Source organism: Stegastes partitus, unplaced genomic scaffold, assembly GCF_000690725.1.
Source record: "Stegastes partitus isolate 25-593 unplaced genomic scaffold, Stegastes_partitus-1.0.2 Scaffold60, whole genome shotgun sequence".
NCBI lineage: Eukaryota > Metazoa > Chordata > Actinopteri > Pomacentridae > Stegastes > Stegastes partitus.
Genome location: NW_007577791.1, coordinates 72,040 through 89,279, shown reverse-complemented (window position 1 = coordinate 89,279; position 17,240 = coordinate 72,040). Strand labels below are relative to the sequence as shown.

General features: G+C 42.9%; 1 protein-coding gene across 2 annotated transcripts; it reads left to right on the top strand.

The window, feature by feature from the left end:
- The first annotated feature begins 772 nt into the window (after positions 1-772).
- On the top strand, positions 773-16,798 carry LOC103353076 (CD44 antigen). 2 transcript variants are annotated; one of them, XM_008275855.1, is made up of 8 exons: positions 773-1,191; positions 11,034-11,199; positions 11,626-11,768; positions 11,912-11,947; positions 13,406-13,858; positions 14,487-14,555; positions 14,694-14,772; positions 14,867-16,798. In XM_008275855.1, the coding sequence occupies exons 1-8, from the start codon at positions 1,125-1,127 to the stop codon at positions 15,081-15,083; spliced, it is 1,230 nt and encodes a 409-aa protein (XP_008274077.1). In that variant the 5' UTR covers positions 773-1,124; the 3' UTR covers positions 15,084-16,798. The 2 variants fall into 2 exon arrangements, with proteins under 2 accessions (XP_008274077.1, XP_008274076.1); XM_008275854.1 differs by having other exon boundaries at positions 14,487-14,564.
- The last annotated feature ends 442 nt before the right edge of the window (positions 16,799-17,240 follow it).

Below are 17,240 nucleotides of genomic sequence, written 5' to 3'. Positions count from 1 at the left end.
TCATCTTTTGAAATGATATTTAAAACCTGGTTTTAAAAAAATAAAATAAAGAATGGATGGAGGTGGAAACTCGAGAGATGTTTGAGATGGCGTGGCGCATGCATCACTAGAGGGGTCCTTTTACTGTAACAGATATCAAGGACTGTAACTTTTGTCGTTTCTATGTGAAGCAAACTGAGGTTTAATTATGCAGCTTTGCCAGTAGTTGGTTTTGCATCCTGAATTTATGCACGCCGGCCAATTGGTGGTTGGAGGTAGGCGACAAAAAACAGATGTTAGACACCGAAATGCGTGCATCCTCTGGGAGTCCAAGTTTTGGATCTGTAACAACTTGAACACGAGGTACGTCTCTGTGACCCCCTTCCGGAGAGGATGACAGAGAACACGAGGGAGCAGAGACGAGAAAATCGGTTGAATTGACAATGGGAGTGAGGACCGAACAAAAGAACCAGATGGGCTCTCCGAAACTGTTGCTGCTGTCAGGGATGTGAAAAGAGGAAGCCTGGGGGGGTGGTGGTGGTGGCAGTGGAGGTGGAGGTGGGGGGGAGACGGGGTCGGACGCAAGGTAAGGGAGGATAATCAGCCGGACAGGAGAAGGAGAGATCACCTTTTTCTTATCCGTCACAAGCTGTGGAGGCAGGAAGAGAGAGAGAGGAGAGGAGAGAAGGAGGAGGGGGGGGCAAGAGAGAGAGAGAGAAAGTCTGTGCGAGGTGGGGCGGGAGGGGAGGTGGGGCAAGTGTGGGAGAGGCAGAAGGGTGTGTGTGATCACATGAACCACTCTTCCCCTTCTACGTGTGTGACACCAGCCTCTGTGTCTCTCGGGCAGAGAATAGAAAAGTTGGAGCAAAAAATCTGAGTCAGCTCCAGCAGCTACCAGACACTCAACAGCAACTCCCCGCCACAGTACCAGGCTTCTTCTTCTTCTTCTTCTCTCTACCTCTCTCTCTCTTTTATTTATTTTTTTTTAATACTGCTCTCTCACTCATTTACTCTCTTTCACACACACACACACACACACACACACACCACCCGTCACTCCTGGCAGAAGGGAAGACAGGACCACAGGAGAAACTGTTACACACCTTTACTGCTCAGCCAGCCATCTACCAGACGCTTTGCCCAGGATGTGGACTCTTCTCTTGGGGGTCATCTTTGGATTACTGGCCTTCTCCAGGTCGGAAGAACTTCAAGGTGAGGAGACTGTGGCTTTTTTCCCCCTCCCGGCTCTTTGTTTGGGGATTTTTTATTTTAGTATTATTATTATAATTCTGCCTAAATTGTGCCGGTCTGACTGGCCTTTGTTACCAGATTTCTAGACAGCGTTTTTCTTTTGCCTCCTCTTGAGCCCTGTTGACTATTTAAGTGAGCGCTCATGTAAAAGAGAAGCCGGTGAAAGAAAGAGGCTGTGCTCTGCTGCTGCTGCTGCTGCTGCTGCTGCTTGTAGAATGGATGAGTGGATGCCGGCAAGAGAGCGTGTGCTACACCAGCACAGACAGGCTTACGTCTGGCAGTCTGAGACTCCTGATAGACACAAAGGAAACAGGCGCTCACTCCTCTTGTCTCGTACACATGCTGGCAAAGTGAAGCTTATTTATAAGGCGTTTGGGATGATCGGTGTTGCTTTCACATGTTCTTTTAAAGTAGAAAAGCAGATTTTTTTTTTCCTCCCTTTTTTTTTTCTTTCATGCTGCCACGCTTAATGCTTTATTCTCTGACACAAAAGATGTTCGCTTTAGCTCTCTCTCTCTCTCTCTCCCCCCTCTTTTCCGTTAATGTCTCCTCGCTTCCCCTTTGTCTCTTTCTCACATGTGATTTTTTTTTTTTTTTTTTTGATTGGAATTGTGGCTCGGAGCGATACGTATCTCTGGAGGTGAAGTTGGTACTGAATCAGAGAGGTCTCAAGGTTTGTCTGGCTGTGTTTCCCTCAGGAGGAGCTGGTGGTGGGGTTTGTTCACAAAGACTCCCTCTGGCACTGCGCCAAAGAACAGTCAGCATCAAGCTATAAATTTGACCAGGATTTAAAGGCAAATAAGAGACAACCTAGACGGCTTATATGTGCGGTGCATGTGGGGAGAAGGAAGAGGGGTGGTGGTGGTGGTGGTGGTGGATCCACTTTCCCCCCTAGTGCTTCAACATGTGTTTGCCCCTTAAGGCTCCTTGAGTATGGAGGAGTTGTGAGCTTTGTGTGTGTGTTTGTTTGTGTATGCATCTCTGTGTCTGAGTAATTGGTGTCTAACAAATAAAGTGTCCTGCGGCGGTTGCGGCGCGTCCTGTCCAGACGCTGTCTTTGAACTTTGAACCTGTAGCTTCGTTTTTTGTTTTTTTTTGCCCGAAGCACATCATTAAGAGCAGGACTCGTGGACTTGTGGCCGAACCAGACTGCCATGTAAATGAGATTTATGGAAGGTTTTCACGATGCTGTCTCGCCTGCTCGCCATGTCTGAGGGAAGAAAAGAAAAAAAACTGGACATTTAAATGGTATCTCTGATGCAGCAGTGCCCTAAAGGCATTCAAAGTAGCTTTTTTTATTATTATTTTTCTTTTCCAAGCAGTTAATTGAATGAATTTCATCCATTTTAAGTCATTTGTAACTACATGAACCCTGGAAGGAATGCAGTTAAAAAAAATAAAAAGTGTTCCTGCATTTTAAATAATTAATTTGGTCACGAGACTCTACAGCATCCTTTGAAATTTTTTATCATTTGTAAGTTTCTCTGATCTATCACCAGTTCAGACAGCTGATCAGAATGAAGAGTTTCTATGTAGATGTTTAGATATTTGCTTCAACACATCCGACACTCTCGATAACTTTATCTGATCTGTGGACTTGTGCTCTTCTGGGTTTCCTGTGTGGATGGTAAGTTCAGATAGCAGCAGCAGTAGCAGACTGACCATATTTTTTGATTTCTGTTTCTACGGACAGGAGTAGTCTCTCTCTCTCTCTCTCATGTCCACACCACTCGAGCCATTCTGCCCACAGGACTTCTTGCAAATGCAGTCGCGTTTGCCTCCTTGGTTTAGCAACCCCTCCTTCATGCGCCCGTGTCATGTTTCAAGGTGAGGGGTGGTCAAAGGCCCCATGGACTGGGTCCTGACAAAGAGGGCTTGTGCCTGTATGGGCTGCGAGTACTTTCAGACACGTGTTTGCCTCCTCGACCAATGTACCCTCTGCTGCAAACCAGCCACCCTGAAGCAGAATGGCCCTGCACCAATATCTTGTATAAGCCCTCTCCTTTTCTTACTTTCTGTCCTTCGCCATGTGGCTTCAACACTGGTTGGAGTGATCTTAAATGGTGCAGGAGTCCAGTTACTCATGATCTTGTATGACGTTGAACCTGTAAATTCCTTTTTAAACCCTTTTGAGTTTTAACCTCTCCAGCTCGACTCCTCCCCGTCTGCTTCTCCTCCTAATATACACCGAAATCAAAACCAAACTCACTATCATCAGGCAAGAGAGGGGACTATCCTGGATGAATACTTTGATTTTAAGCACAAAGGAGCTGAAATTTTTCTTGTTGCAGTAAAAACTTAGCTTTCCCGTTCCAGTATTTTTAAAACCAGATGCCGTATTGGCAAAATATAATTAAAAAACAACATCACTGTTGCTTTTGAGTAATAGTTGGACATTTGCAGAAGTAACTGGCTGTCTTTCTGAGAATTATATGAGGAGGGAGATCGATATCAGTCTTATTTGTTAACAGTGGAGCTAAAGGGACGGCTGGTTAACTTCATCTTTATATATAGACTGTGTGACGGCACCGTCCAGTATGTTGGTTGGGCACATTGGCTGTCAATGCTTCCATCCATCCATCCGTTATCTATACATCGCTTAATCCTCACTCGGGTCGCCGGGGGGCTGGAGTCTATCCCAGCTGACTCAGGGTGAAGGCAGGTCACAGGGCTACACTTAGAGACAGACAACCAAGCACACTCACATTCACACCTACGGACAATTTAGAATCACCAATTAACCTCAACATGTTTCTGGACCTTGTGGGAGGAAGCTGGAGGGCGGTGGTACCTGCTTGGGCCTAGCACTCCCAGATGTTTTGGCTGCATATGCACCGTTTATGAACTTGTGTCACTGGCAGGAAGTAAAGACAAAGTATAAACATAAAATTTTCTAGGGATACACGGGCTTATGACTCCTCCATAGTGGGTTCGGTGTTGTCTTTGACTGCTGATAGCGACACTGGTGACCACATCCTCAGCCGTGGAATGGGGCTGACCGTTCTACCTAATCCTCTGCATAGGATGGTCCTCGAGCTGGTGCAGGGCGAGGCAGCTGTAGGTGTGCGTCCAGCGCTGCCTGTTGAGGGCGTCCAGTTTGTTTTGGGCAATGGTTCAGCTGGTAGTCAGGTCTGGACCCGTGTGCCGCCCTCCCCTGTTGCACACAGTCTGGCTGTATCAAAAATTGTGGTTGAGTATCTGAGTTGTCTTCAACCTGCGCACTTGTTGTTTCGCCGTGTCCACTTGAGTCGAATGATAGCGCCGGTAAGTCTCCACAAGTTTTCTCAGCCTGTGTGGCAACACTTCAATTCAATTCAGTTTTACTTGTATAGCGCATATTTACAACAACAAGTCATCTCATAGCGCTTCACAAAGGCAGAGACAGAAACACCCGCAACAGTGGGAAGGAACCGAAAACCCCCGCGGGGGAAAAAAAACCTCCAACAGAACCAGGCTCAGGGAGGGACGGCCATCTGCCTCGACCGGTTGGGTGGATGTAGGATGAATTATAAAATTTAGTTTACAGTTAAACAAGTTATACTTGAGTATATGAGTAAGGTCAAGCAGAAGAGTCAGGTTGACCGTGATGTCCCACCTTTGGCAGATTTTCTGCTGTCTGTGGCCCCGTTCATGCCAAGGTTTCTGCAATCATGGACTATGAACAGCCCATTGCAAAAACGAAACTGCAACGGTGCATGGGTCTAGTCAGATATTGCTATACTAGCAGCAAACTGGCAGTATGTCATAGTTACATTGCTGTTCTTTGATGCAAAAAACAAACAATTTGCAGCATTTAATTGCAGTTGACATTAGATGAGCTGATTAGTTTGTTTTTAAATTTTGGATAAAATAAGAATAGATCCTTCCTGTATGCATGCTAAGCCTTTAGCTCCAGTTCAGTTCGAAAGGTGCAAAGTAAAAGTCTTGCATGAAGAGTGACAACAAAGAGCAGATATTCAAGAAAATATCTGCACAGGGTTTGAAAGCTGCATTTATTTTCTTCTTTTTTTGCTGGAAAATGTGTCAGTCTGACAGGAGCGTTAACCGAAACAGCCAGTCAGACGGATTCAGAAGTGTTTTAAAGGGTGCCATTTCCACTTCACTCCTCTTTATTTTCATTTCTAAATGTGTTTGAAAGGAATCGTGGCGGTCAGGTTTCTTGTCACAGATCATCCGTTTGAGTTACCTGAAATCTTTCCTTTTTCTATTCGGTGGAGAAGTTTAAGGCGAAGGCAAAAGGGTGGGAAAGTACATCTGCTTGTTTAATCTGAAAAAAGAAAAAAAAGAAAAAACGCTTGCCTGCTTTCAGAAAGGAACACAGTGGGTGGAGGTGTTGGAAGACAGAACGCGAGAAAGGAAATAACACCTTAGAGAGCAAATCAGATAGCGAGAGTTTTTGCATGACCTTCAGGTAATACATGTGTGTGTGTGTGTGTGTGTGTGTGTGTGTTCGTGCACAAACATATTTCCACCATATCTCGTCTTTCACATGTCCCACTGGCCCGCCGGACCTTTGTTGTGACCAGCGGAGGAGAGACATGTCTGCTGACGGAGCTACTTCACTCAAGTGTGATAATGCAGGACACTGGTGCATTGTGGGAGTTGTGGCAGCGAGGTCTCTCTCTCGGAGCCAGCTGATGAACTATGGCTAAAAAGGTGTTACGGTAGCAGTGTGACAGAAACAAGCGACTCGTCTGTTGAAGCGTGACAGAACTTGAGAGGGAACATTTTCACTAAAGTGCGTCTGAGAAAGACAAGAGAAAATGTAGATAAGGGGATAAAAATAAGCCGTGAGCCGTGTGTGTGTGTGTGTGTGTGTTATTAATCGTAACATCAGGATGCTGCATCTCGCTGTGCTCGCTGGAGACATTATCAGTGCGATCTTTAGGCGCGCATGTGCATCTGTGATCGTCTGTTTGCGCACCTGTACGCGGGGGGTAAATTGTACTTTATTACTGGCATAGAAAAGACAAACAGAGAGTAATGAGAGAAAACAAGACAAAATGAGAAAGAGAGAGGAAAAAAAAAAGGGGGGGAGGAAAAAGAAAGTGAAGCCAGAGTGGAGAGTCAGGCTTGTCAATTACTTCTGGAGCAGCTGGAGGTTTTGGCAAGACGCTGTGTTACGGCTCCTTTTCTCTCGGGCTCCGTACACCCAGACATTGCAGTCTCCTTGGTTTCAACTCCATTAGGTGACAATGGAGCCTTTGGGAGAGTCAGCGCTTTGGCATAACGGGCTTCTGGACTGTATAAAGACACCCATGACTGTTCCCTCTGCATACTAATGATCACTCCTCAGATTCATGTCAGCCTCCTTTTCAGCTCGCTGATGGTAAGCTGTGCTCCCTTTGATCTCTCTGGGCAGGTTTGCAAGGCCAGGACTGTTGTCTATTTTTTTTGCCCCTACGCTGTGAAGGACACAGTCCCATGTGGCAGCATGTGTTGAGGTTCTTGCAGGTGTGTGTGAGAGAGAGCAAGAGAGAGGAACGGAGAGAGGAGGGGGTGAAACAGAGACAAGCAATGAAATGAAACTGCTTTGCAATACAAGTGTTGGCTCTGGCTCTCGTTGCCTAACTGCCACTAACAGCAGAATGCTCAACTTCCTGCTGTTTCTAGTGCTCTGTTTACTCATAACAGCCAGTGGAAAAGTGGGTGGGCTTCTTCTTTTTTTTTTTGTAATATCTCATTTTTTAGAAGTCAGCTTTGTCCAACACAAGGAGATAAACAAAACTGCTTTCACTTAGAAGGTGGGGTGTATGCAATTTGCATTTAATTATAAAGAAAAATTCAACACAAATCCTGTGTTTCCTCATCTCAGTTGTTCATTTTGTACCTACATGCTGCAATACAGGAGTCAAGTTCAGGATGCAAACATAGAAGTCCGTGCAGTTGGTTGCTTCTCCTTTCCTTTTCCTGTCCGACTAGCCAAACATACCAACTGTTACTCGATACCAAAGCAAAAAAAATTCCCAGAGCGCTCCTTTCACTTCTGTCAAATGTGGTACCCATGTCAAGACAAATAAATGTATCCGATTACATCACAGTGTGAAGGCTCCTAATTAGTGCAAATTTGTGAAGGAACCTGTTTTGCAGGTTTTCAGTGGCAGTGCAAAGTTCTTTATTTGAAACTAGTAAGTAAAGAGTATTCTAAACATTACTGGCTTTAGTTATGACATGTTTGACATGTTTGACCTCCAGTCTTTGTACGAGCTGTAGCTGAAGGTTGGCTGGTTTTTTAATAATTTATTTTCTAGACTTCGCTGCACAAAGCCATCTACACTATATGTCATGCGTGCTCTTCTTCCTGTCGGATGCTGCGGCATGATTGAGACCTCTTTCACAACACATGCATCCGTCACCATGGTAGCACATTGAGCGCATGAGCACGAAACAGATCAGCAGATATGTTCTTTGGAGTTTTTTTTTTTTTTTCTCCCACTGCACAGTGTACATGTCAATGAATCTTCATTTTGCATCTGTGACATTTGTGGTGCGAGTCTTTCTGCACAAAATCGCCTCCCGGATTGTATCACTTTACTCAGAACTGTCTGATAAGGCATCGGTTCACTGTTGGGAATTTTACGTTTTCAAGATAACTTTCCATAGACTTTAAAATTCTCGTGAACAAAACTTTTTTTTTTTTTCCCCCCTATGCATGAGGCGTACAAAGATCACCATGGAAACCGAGTCCAGAGTAAATATTCAGCGTGAGGGCAGTCTGTCCCTAGCTGCGAGACTCTTTGCAGGTGGTGACTGTGTTTTATTCTCAAACGCTCACCTGTTTACGGCAGGAACAGCCCCAGGTGTTTAAATTATAAAACTTGCCAAATCCGACCGTTGCAGTCTTTCTGTGAGGAGGGCATATTTGTGCCGCACACGGGTTTTTTGAAAGGAGTGGTCACCATGTGTACACAAACCACTCCTAGCCCGTCTGCTTGTTTGCTAAGCCTGCTACTTTGCATTTCTGTTTTTTTTTTCATTTCCATGTCAGTAAGTCATTTTCCTGAAGGATCCCAAGCAAACTTAAGCAAATGGGCTCACATGACACAGACACTGTGAGGCACATTGTGCACTTGTGACCAGACTGTGCTACCCAAGGCCCATCACTTCATAGGCTCTTCTTGTAGGCTTCAGTTAATATTAAACACTTGTATAAAAGCCAAAAATGATGAAAGTCCAAGCGCCGCCTGCTAGAAAGGCATACAAAGAAGCAGTTAAAAGACTAATTCAAGGAGGGTGTGCTTTTTTAAATAAAAACCAAATGCCCCCTTAGTTGCCGGTGAAGCATTTCTAATGATTTAAAACCAATATTTCAGCTGCTCGTTACAACCTTGGAAATATGCCTTATTAGAACGGCTTAATAACGTTTGTTCATAAGCAAAGTTTGCTTCATTAGCCTATGATACATTAACAAGCTTCAGACACTAGTACGAACCAACACTTTATGTTTTTAGCCAGCAGCAGCACTTCAGAGGCGCGGCTCACCTGCAAAATGTAATTGAAACGGACACCTGTTCACTAAAACGAATGCTTTTCTAGATTTTGTGAGTGAGCAAGTCACACCTTCACACAGACAGTTGTAGCAGAGCACATTGGGACCATTTGGACTGCTCTTATCACAGGAGAAAGCGTAGATTTATAGTTGATGCCTAATTAGGGTATTAATCAAAATATTTATTATTAATAATGTTACCTAATAAGTGCATTTATCAGTTAATAATAATGAGTAATTAATAATAGAACTAGTTAATTCTTTTTCATTATGTACTATCTATTATTAAACCCACCGTCTCACTGGCTGGAGGTCGATGCACCTGCGCATATATAATCTGGCTCCTGGTTGGATGACTCGTCCCATCACATGAATCACATCATGAAACTTAAGCAAACTGGATGTTCACACATGATTCAGTGAACCAAATAAGTTGTCGGCTGTCCAACACTCCGGTCCAGAGTGATAAATCTCCATGACAAAATAGATTCACACGTTAATGTTGTGCAGAGAGGGCTGCAGTTGGTAGCACCGTTGCCTCGTAGCAAGAAGGTCGTCAGTTCTTTCTGTGTGGAGTTTGCATGTTCCCCCCGTGCATCGTGGGTTCTCTCCGGGTTCTCCGGCTTCCTCCCACAAGGTCCAAAAATATGCTGAGGTTAATTGGTGATTCTAAATTGTCCGTGTCTGTCAATGTGAGTGTTCTAAATGTAGCCCTGTGGTAGACTGGTGACCTGTCCAGGTGTCTTCTGCCTTCGCCCTAAGTCGACTGGGATAGACTCCAGCCCCCCCGTGACCCTAGTGAGGATTAAACGGTGTATAGATGATGGATGGATGGATGTTGTGCAGAGGATGAACCTTGATAAATTTGCTACTCCCTTGACTTTAACTCTTGGCAGCCCTGAGGTTGACATGTCTGGCCCTAACATCTTGCCAACTAATAGATGATTTGCTATGAAATGTGGTGCATATATTCCTGATGCAACAAAGATGAATCCAAATAACTCCGGTGGTTCTTTTCTACGGCGTCGCCAGCAGGTCAAAGTTTTCACTGATTGTGAAATAGCTGAATATCTACCTGATGGACTGGCACAAAATTTGGTGCAAACATTCGTGGTTCCCAGACAATGAATCCTAATGACTTTTTTTTTTTTTTTTTAGAAAACTGTATTTCCACTCTGACGTTCATATTTCTGGCTTGGAGGGAGATTTGTCAACAATTGCTAGAAACTTGGCTCAAGCATACGTGTTTCAATCAGGATGAGTTATAACTACTTTGGTGATCTTTGGTTTGTGATCAAATGCCTGGAAAACGAATGATGTTCATGTGCTAGTTAGCCAGTGATCGCTGACTTTGTTTTCCTCTCATCATCTCTTGACTAGACTTGGATCAGCCACTCAGATTTCTTGACATGACTCACCCGCAAACAAGTCACTAAAAATTGAACATGAAACAAACAAAAAATGTAATTACCCTAAGAGAGGAATTGCGAAAATGCAATAGATTGCAAAACAGGAATATATTCTTCAAATCTTGGGCTTTTTTTTTTTCTTTTTTCTTTCTGATGTCATGCCAACCAAACAAAACAAGGCTGGAATGAAATCTTTGGCTGTAATCTTCAAGGCCTGAGGGCCAAGCAATGTAGATGAGTATGCTGTCTGTCTCATTAAACTTCTGCGCTTCTCTTTGAGAAAACTCATCTGACTAACCAGTCATCTCGTGACTCACTCATGAATACTGACATGAGACACACCAGGCTCGTATAAATGAAGACTTTTCTGAAAACATTCGCGTGCATCAGCGTGGTTGCACTTACAAACAAGTGGTTTTCCTCTGACAGATAAAAGGAAGCTACAAACAGGTCGATCTCGAAATATTCTGCTAACAAAACATCAATCAGCAGCAAAGAACTCATTAGATTTATTGACCCAACCCTCAGCTGGTGGGCTGTTTGTCTGATACTGATTCCACCAGAGCAAATAACAAAGATTCCAATGTGTAAACCACAGCAACTGCTTCCCTACTGTTCATATTATGTCAACAGCAGTATGTGTCCGCATCTGCTTATTATAAATTAAGTTTTGACTTGTGAGTTTTCTTTCGGGGACTAGACTTGTTCTCCGCTGACTGGAACAATTTCCCATTTCATCCTAAGACATTGTATGTAGCCATTAGTCCTCTGAAAGCTAGATTTCAGTTGTTCCACGTTACTGACTTTTTAATTGCTAAAAAGAGCGAACAAACGCTCCATATATTGTATCTAACTGATGAATCCTTCGTGACCTGTTGCATGTTTGTCTCTGTGCTTTTCTGTAGTAAACAGCCGCGGCTGCAGCTATGTCGGCGTGTTTCTTGTCGAGGGTGCGGGTCGTCACACCCTGAACTTCAGCATGGCTCAGAAGGTATGCAAGCAGATGACGAGCACCTTGGCAAGTCCAGATCAAGTCGAGGAGGCCTATAGTAAAAACATGGAAACTTGCAGGTGAAACTACAACCCTATGTCTAACAACTGTTTGTACTGATTGTTGGTTTTTTTTAACACTTTTTTGAAGATTTTTAAAGCTTGTTTCATACAATGTGTGTGCAGCTGTACTTCAGAAGAACTACAAACAGACAGTTTAACAATATCGAGCCTAACTCCTAAAGATCTTGTCATGAATTTGTCCCCTTGCACCTTCCTGTTCTGCATGTTTTACATCTTCTTCAGTCCACTAACGGAACGGCAAGTTCACATGAACTTGACAACCATCACACTTCCAAATATAGGAAACCACCAGCTCCTATCTGAGCAGTACGAATGACATCAGTTTTCAGAATGATGTAATGGCCTTGGCCCTGGCAACTGCTTTGCTTTCTTTATCAGCAAACGGTCACATTTTCTAATAATAATTTTCTTCTGTCCATTCAGGAACGGCTGGATCAACAACGGGAGCATCGCCATCCTCAGGCACACGCATCACGAAAAATGTTCACAGAACATGACAGGGTTGATTATTAATTCGCGTGTAGACGTTGGACATGAGTATGATGCCCTCTGCTACGACGACACAGGTGACTTTACCAACAGGAAACGCTCGCTCTTGATCTGTGCGGTTAAATGTTGCCACACAAATTGTCATGTAAATTCTTTTTTTTGCACGTACTTTGTTATTTGCATCTCCGTTTCGGTAATGTTGTCTTCCTCTTTTTGCCAGATTTGTCTGAGATGAACTGTGATAAAGCCTTTGCAGGTCAGTGCAGAATGCCCATTCACCCTCTCATACATTTAACATCATCACAGTTTAAACATCAATACACAGTAAACTTACACCAAGGATCCTATTGCAGGGTTATGTCATTTTTTTGACCTGTAGATAAAGAAACCGCTCAGAACATCTTAGTCTAGATACCGAACGACCTCATCTCTGTGTCGTAAACATCCTCTCAGCTCCTAGCTATGTTACCTGAGGTGGGACATGCGGTTAACCCAAATTCTCTTTGGCTGAACAAGAAAACCGCCGGGTGAGGTTACATTTCTACGGCAATGAGTGCTCATAAAATGTGGCGTTCCCAACCACTGAGTTTCCCTTTTTAACTCGAACGACAACAGTCAAACCATTCATGAGCAGCGGTCGCATTTTGCATGACCTCGTTATAGGCTATTGAAGATATACTAGGACTGCAGGATAAATAATGACTTGTGATGGCAAAATGATCTCTAATATACACACAAACATGGGGATGTGACTCCAAATTGAAAATTTGAAATAAAACCTTGTGTTAAAACAAACACTGTCAACGATGAGGAGAATTTGGGTCACGCTTAGATATGATTCTGTCAAGGCCCTGTTCAATACCTTTATCTATTGTATGAGAGAAATCCAGCCTTGTTGATAAAGCCATCCAGGCATCTTGTGTAGCTGTGTGTTATAACGTGATTATTATTGTGCCGCAATCAAAAGACTTAATATGATTATGCTGTACAGCACAATAACATGATGTTTAGATGAATGCTGCCAGAAATGGTTGTTTTCTTATAAAACATATGAAAAGGTGAATGTTTTGTGATTTGATTACTATTATTATGTTGTAGTTTCTTGACCTTAACATTTAATTTAGTCACATTAATTTGTATTTTATATATTTTATATATTTATTTTATTTATATATATTTTAGATAATATTCTCTAGGGTGTAAACATTAGGATACTGATTAGTAAGGGGAATTTGCACAATAACAATCTACAATTTGCTGTAAATGTACAATTTAAACAAATAATATCATTTAAAAAAGTAATATAATAAAATAAATGTGTATGTTATTATTATTATTATTATTATTATTGGTTCAGATTATATAGATATTGATATATGATATTAGACATAATAATAATAATAATAATAATAATAATAATAATAATGATAATGATAATGATAATAATGTTATTTATTTAATTGTTATTACTAGTAGTAGTATTATTAATTATTTATTAAGTAGTAGTAGTAGTAGTAGTAGTAGTAGTAGTAGTAGTAAGTGTAATAATAACCACTACCAATGATAATAATAATAATTCAAATAAATAATACTTTAGGGCTGTAACTTGTTAAGTGAATTTGTGATGCCACTCTTGTGAAACGACTTGGCTTGGCTCATGTGTGACCATAACATGATGTTGTCTTTGTTTTTTTTGTTTTTTTTCCCCAATCAGTTGAGCCCCCAACACAGCCTGAGGCCCCGACAGCAGCAGGAAGCGAGGAAGAACCAAAGGTGACTCCAGAACCTCAACCTGAGGACATTACTGAGGGCGAGGCCGGTCCCGCGACAGCAGCCCCTGGGGAAGGAGGTCACGGAGAGGCGGAAGAAGCTGCGCCTCCATCAACCTCCGCTACTGTCACAGAGCTGAGCACAGAGGAGCCGGAAGATGCAACGAGGGATCTTACTGTGAAGGAAAACTCCTTTAGCAGGGGCGAAACCATCACCATGAAACCCATTTTAACTCCTGAAGACTTCGACCTGCCTGGGTCTGGAACAGGGCCAACTCTCCCTGAGGAGGACGGGGCCTCTACGACGGCCTCTGTCGGAGCGCCGGAGGAACCACACCATCCCGTTGTAGATGAGGGACCCGAGGAGAAAAGAGACGAAGATGTTGCCAAAACAGAGTGTAAGAAAAACAGACCGCAAACTGCTACAAAGCACAAACAGAGTTGTGTACATGATCACATCTCAGTCCTCTATCCAGGTCTTTGGTCATACAACACCTGACAGGATAACAGCCATGAAATCAAAACACCCTCTTTTTCCCAGAGCTCTAGAAAAGTCAGAGTGCATATTCAACTCTAATGTCCTTTTTTGAATTGCAAAAATATTGCAATGTTCCTGTTAATATATATATTCCTAATAGCAAAGTGTAATGCTTACGCTGATTTGTGTTTAAACTGCATGGAAACGCCATCACATGCAACAGGTTTCGGGAGGACTGCAGTAACTTTGAGAACATAGGACGCCCCCTTGTGTTAGTTTGAGTTGTGGAGAGTTGATTTTGGAAAATGCACTAAAGGCACTGAAACACACAGTTCAAGTTAAACCTTTAAACTTTTAGTTTTCATCAAAATAACAGTACTACAAAATAAAAGCGTTGGACTAAAGGAATTTTCTTATAAGGTGGGAAATGCAAACATCATTAGAGGTATTTTAAATTCGATGGGAATGTTTTTAATAGTTCTGAAGAGTTCAGTTTACCAGTTATCTGGGATGATTAAAATGTTTTTTGTTTTTTTCTTGGCGTGCAGCTCCAGAGCAGCGACCTAATGGCAAAGGACGGGTCATAGATCGTACAGATGAGGCCCAGCAGAGCAGCGGTTCGTCAAGTGAGCGACTTCACATCTGCCCTATAATAAGTGCAGTTGGGGAAGATGCACTCCTATTTGGATTCACTGTGATTTATTTATTTTTTATTATTTCTTGATTCTCACTGGCTTATCATCTCTTCCCTCTAGACTGGCTGATAATTCTGCTCGTGATCCTGGCAGTTGCCGCCATCCTTCTCGTGTGTCTGGTTGTCGCCAAAAGAAACAGGTACCGGCTTTGATTGCTGACTGTTGTTCACATTAAGCAACCGGCAAGTGGCAGGACTCGATAACGAACAAATGTGTCTTCATGCGCTCTGTAGCAGCTGGTGCGGCAGGCAGCAGACCCTCATGATCACATCCAAAGACGGAGGCGAGGGCAACGGGGCGGCGGCCTCGGCGTCCAGCTCGCACAACCAGGAGAGGGAGCAGGAAATGGTGACCCTCATGAACAAGGAGAAGATCCAGGAGAACGGCAACACGGAGGAGTTCACCGTCATCACGCTAGAGGAGTCGACAGACAAAGAGCAGCTGGCGTGAGGGCAGATGCAGGCGGGAAGGAGTGAAGGAGAGTGAGGAGGATGGTCGGGAGAGTAGGCAGGTTGGGGGGGCGGTTGGGGTTGTAAACTGCTTTTGGTGGCCAGCACTGAATGGACACTGGGTGTATGAGTGAGTTGTTTAGAGAGACTGAGGTACACGGCGCTCTGAAACTGTTGGCCCTCAGTGGGACCGGGTCTTTTAAAAAAAAAACAACAACATGTGCAGCATTTTGTTCGTCTGGTGTACCGGGTTAGCTGAGGGGCTGAACGGCGGTCGGCTGGGCGTGGGGAACGTCTTTCGTGTCAGTTCATGTGTTTGTGAATTTATAAGCTGTGTGGGGCTGTGGATGGGTTTTAACGGCGGGCGACTTTTACAGACGGTTCTCCCTTTAGAGATTCGATGGATCCTTAAAGACCGTTCAGCCCAAATGGGAAATAATCAATCAACGAGGAGAACTGATTTATTTTATTTTGAAAATCTAGAAGAGGAAAAAAAAAAAAAAGATTTTTAAAGCGAGCAATCCTTGGTGTTTTCCCGTGTATTTAATTCTGTTTGTTCCGTTGGCTTATTGTTGTTGCCTTGTGTATATTTCAGACATTGCCTGTGGACTGGAATTTGGGTTTTTCCCGATTTTCGAGCAAACCGGGGGGATGTCACTTCTTTAATTTATGCAGCTTTGATCCCCTTTTTCCTGGTCACTGTATATAAAGTATATGTTTTGAAGAAGACTTAGCAATAGCTGCCAGTGCTTTTATGTTTATTTTTCAGTAGAAAGGGGCTTCGGATCCCTTTAAAGTAAAGGAATGTGTCCGTTTTTGGGGAGTTATTTAATTAGAAACTGTACCTCAGAGGTAAACGTTAACGGATTTTGCAATAGTCAAACCGGAGTGGACATCGTATGAATCGACTCGATGTATAGCATCCTAAATTGTGCATTTTTTATTTTTTTGCACTACTGAAGTCAAATAATATGACATTTGCATTGGTTTGGGAATGTGAGGATATCCTGAGGATAATAAAAGTTACAACAATACATACTATATACACAGTGTGTACAATGATTAGAGCAAAAGAGAGAATTGGATGGCATCTATAGCACATTAATCATTTTTTTGGATGCAAATTTGAGTTTTTTTGACAAGTGAGCGACAGAGGCTTAGCTGTAGACTCATGCGATAAAGGGGGCGCCCAACACAAAGCAATGTAAGAGGTTTCCTCATAGACAAACAGAGACTGTGACAACATTGTGTGCGTACTCCCCGAGGGAGGGGGTTTGTGATGAATGGAGCTTGTGTGCTTGCTCAACGCCTCGTGTGCCGGTCGCTCTGTACATTCATACATGTAAACAAAATGCTGCAGTTTTTCTACTGACCTTCTCATTGGTAAAAAAAAAAAAATGATATCATACATGTGTCATATCGATATTATTCCCTGTGTGACAGCGAATTTTTTTAATTTTATTTTTCTTGCCTGGTTTTCAGTATAAAGCTGAATTATATACAGTGATTGCAAACAGATTTTTTTGTTTCTGACTTTTTATTTTATTTTATTTTTTTGCTTTTCATCATTTGTTTTGACAAGAAGTAGCAAATGTACTAGAGTAGGAAGGTTTTATGACAAATTAACAACAACAAAAAGAAAAGAACAAAAAAACAACAATGTGCGCTGAAAAGATTTGTAAAGTCATGAATGAAATAAATGTGCATAGAAATAGATACGCTGGAATGTGGTTGTTCACTCGCTGATTGCTCCGTATGTGTGAAGACAAAAGGGGAGCGAATGAATGGCGCGACTACATCGCTCCCGCGTAAGAGGAAGTTTGGTTTCCATGGCGCCCGGGTCGTGATGCGAGAACATCTTAGCGCAGGAAACAAAGAAAGACACAAAGGCAGCCATTTTGAAAGATAGCGATGGCGTCTTTCCAGCGTGAAAATGCCCGAAATACACTCAGAGGATGACTGTCGCTGTTTATTTTAGCGAGCATTTGTTGCACTTGTGCTTTCATAACGCCGCTCAGGCACAATGCAAATGACAAACGTAGTGAACGTAGCTGAACCGTGGGTCGAACGTGCACTCGCCAATCATTGGTGGTAATATTTTCTTCTTGTTAAAGCTTTAAAGGTCGTCCATACTAAAGGGCATATACTGTATCAGCAA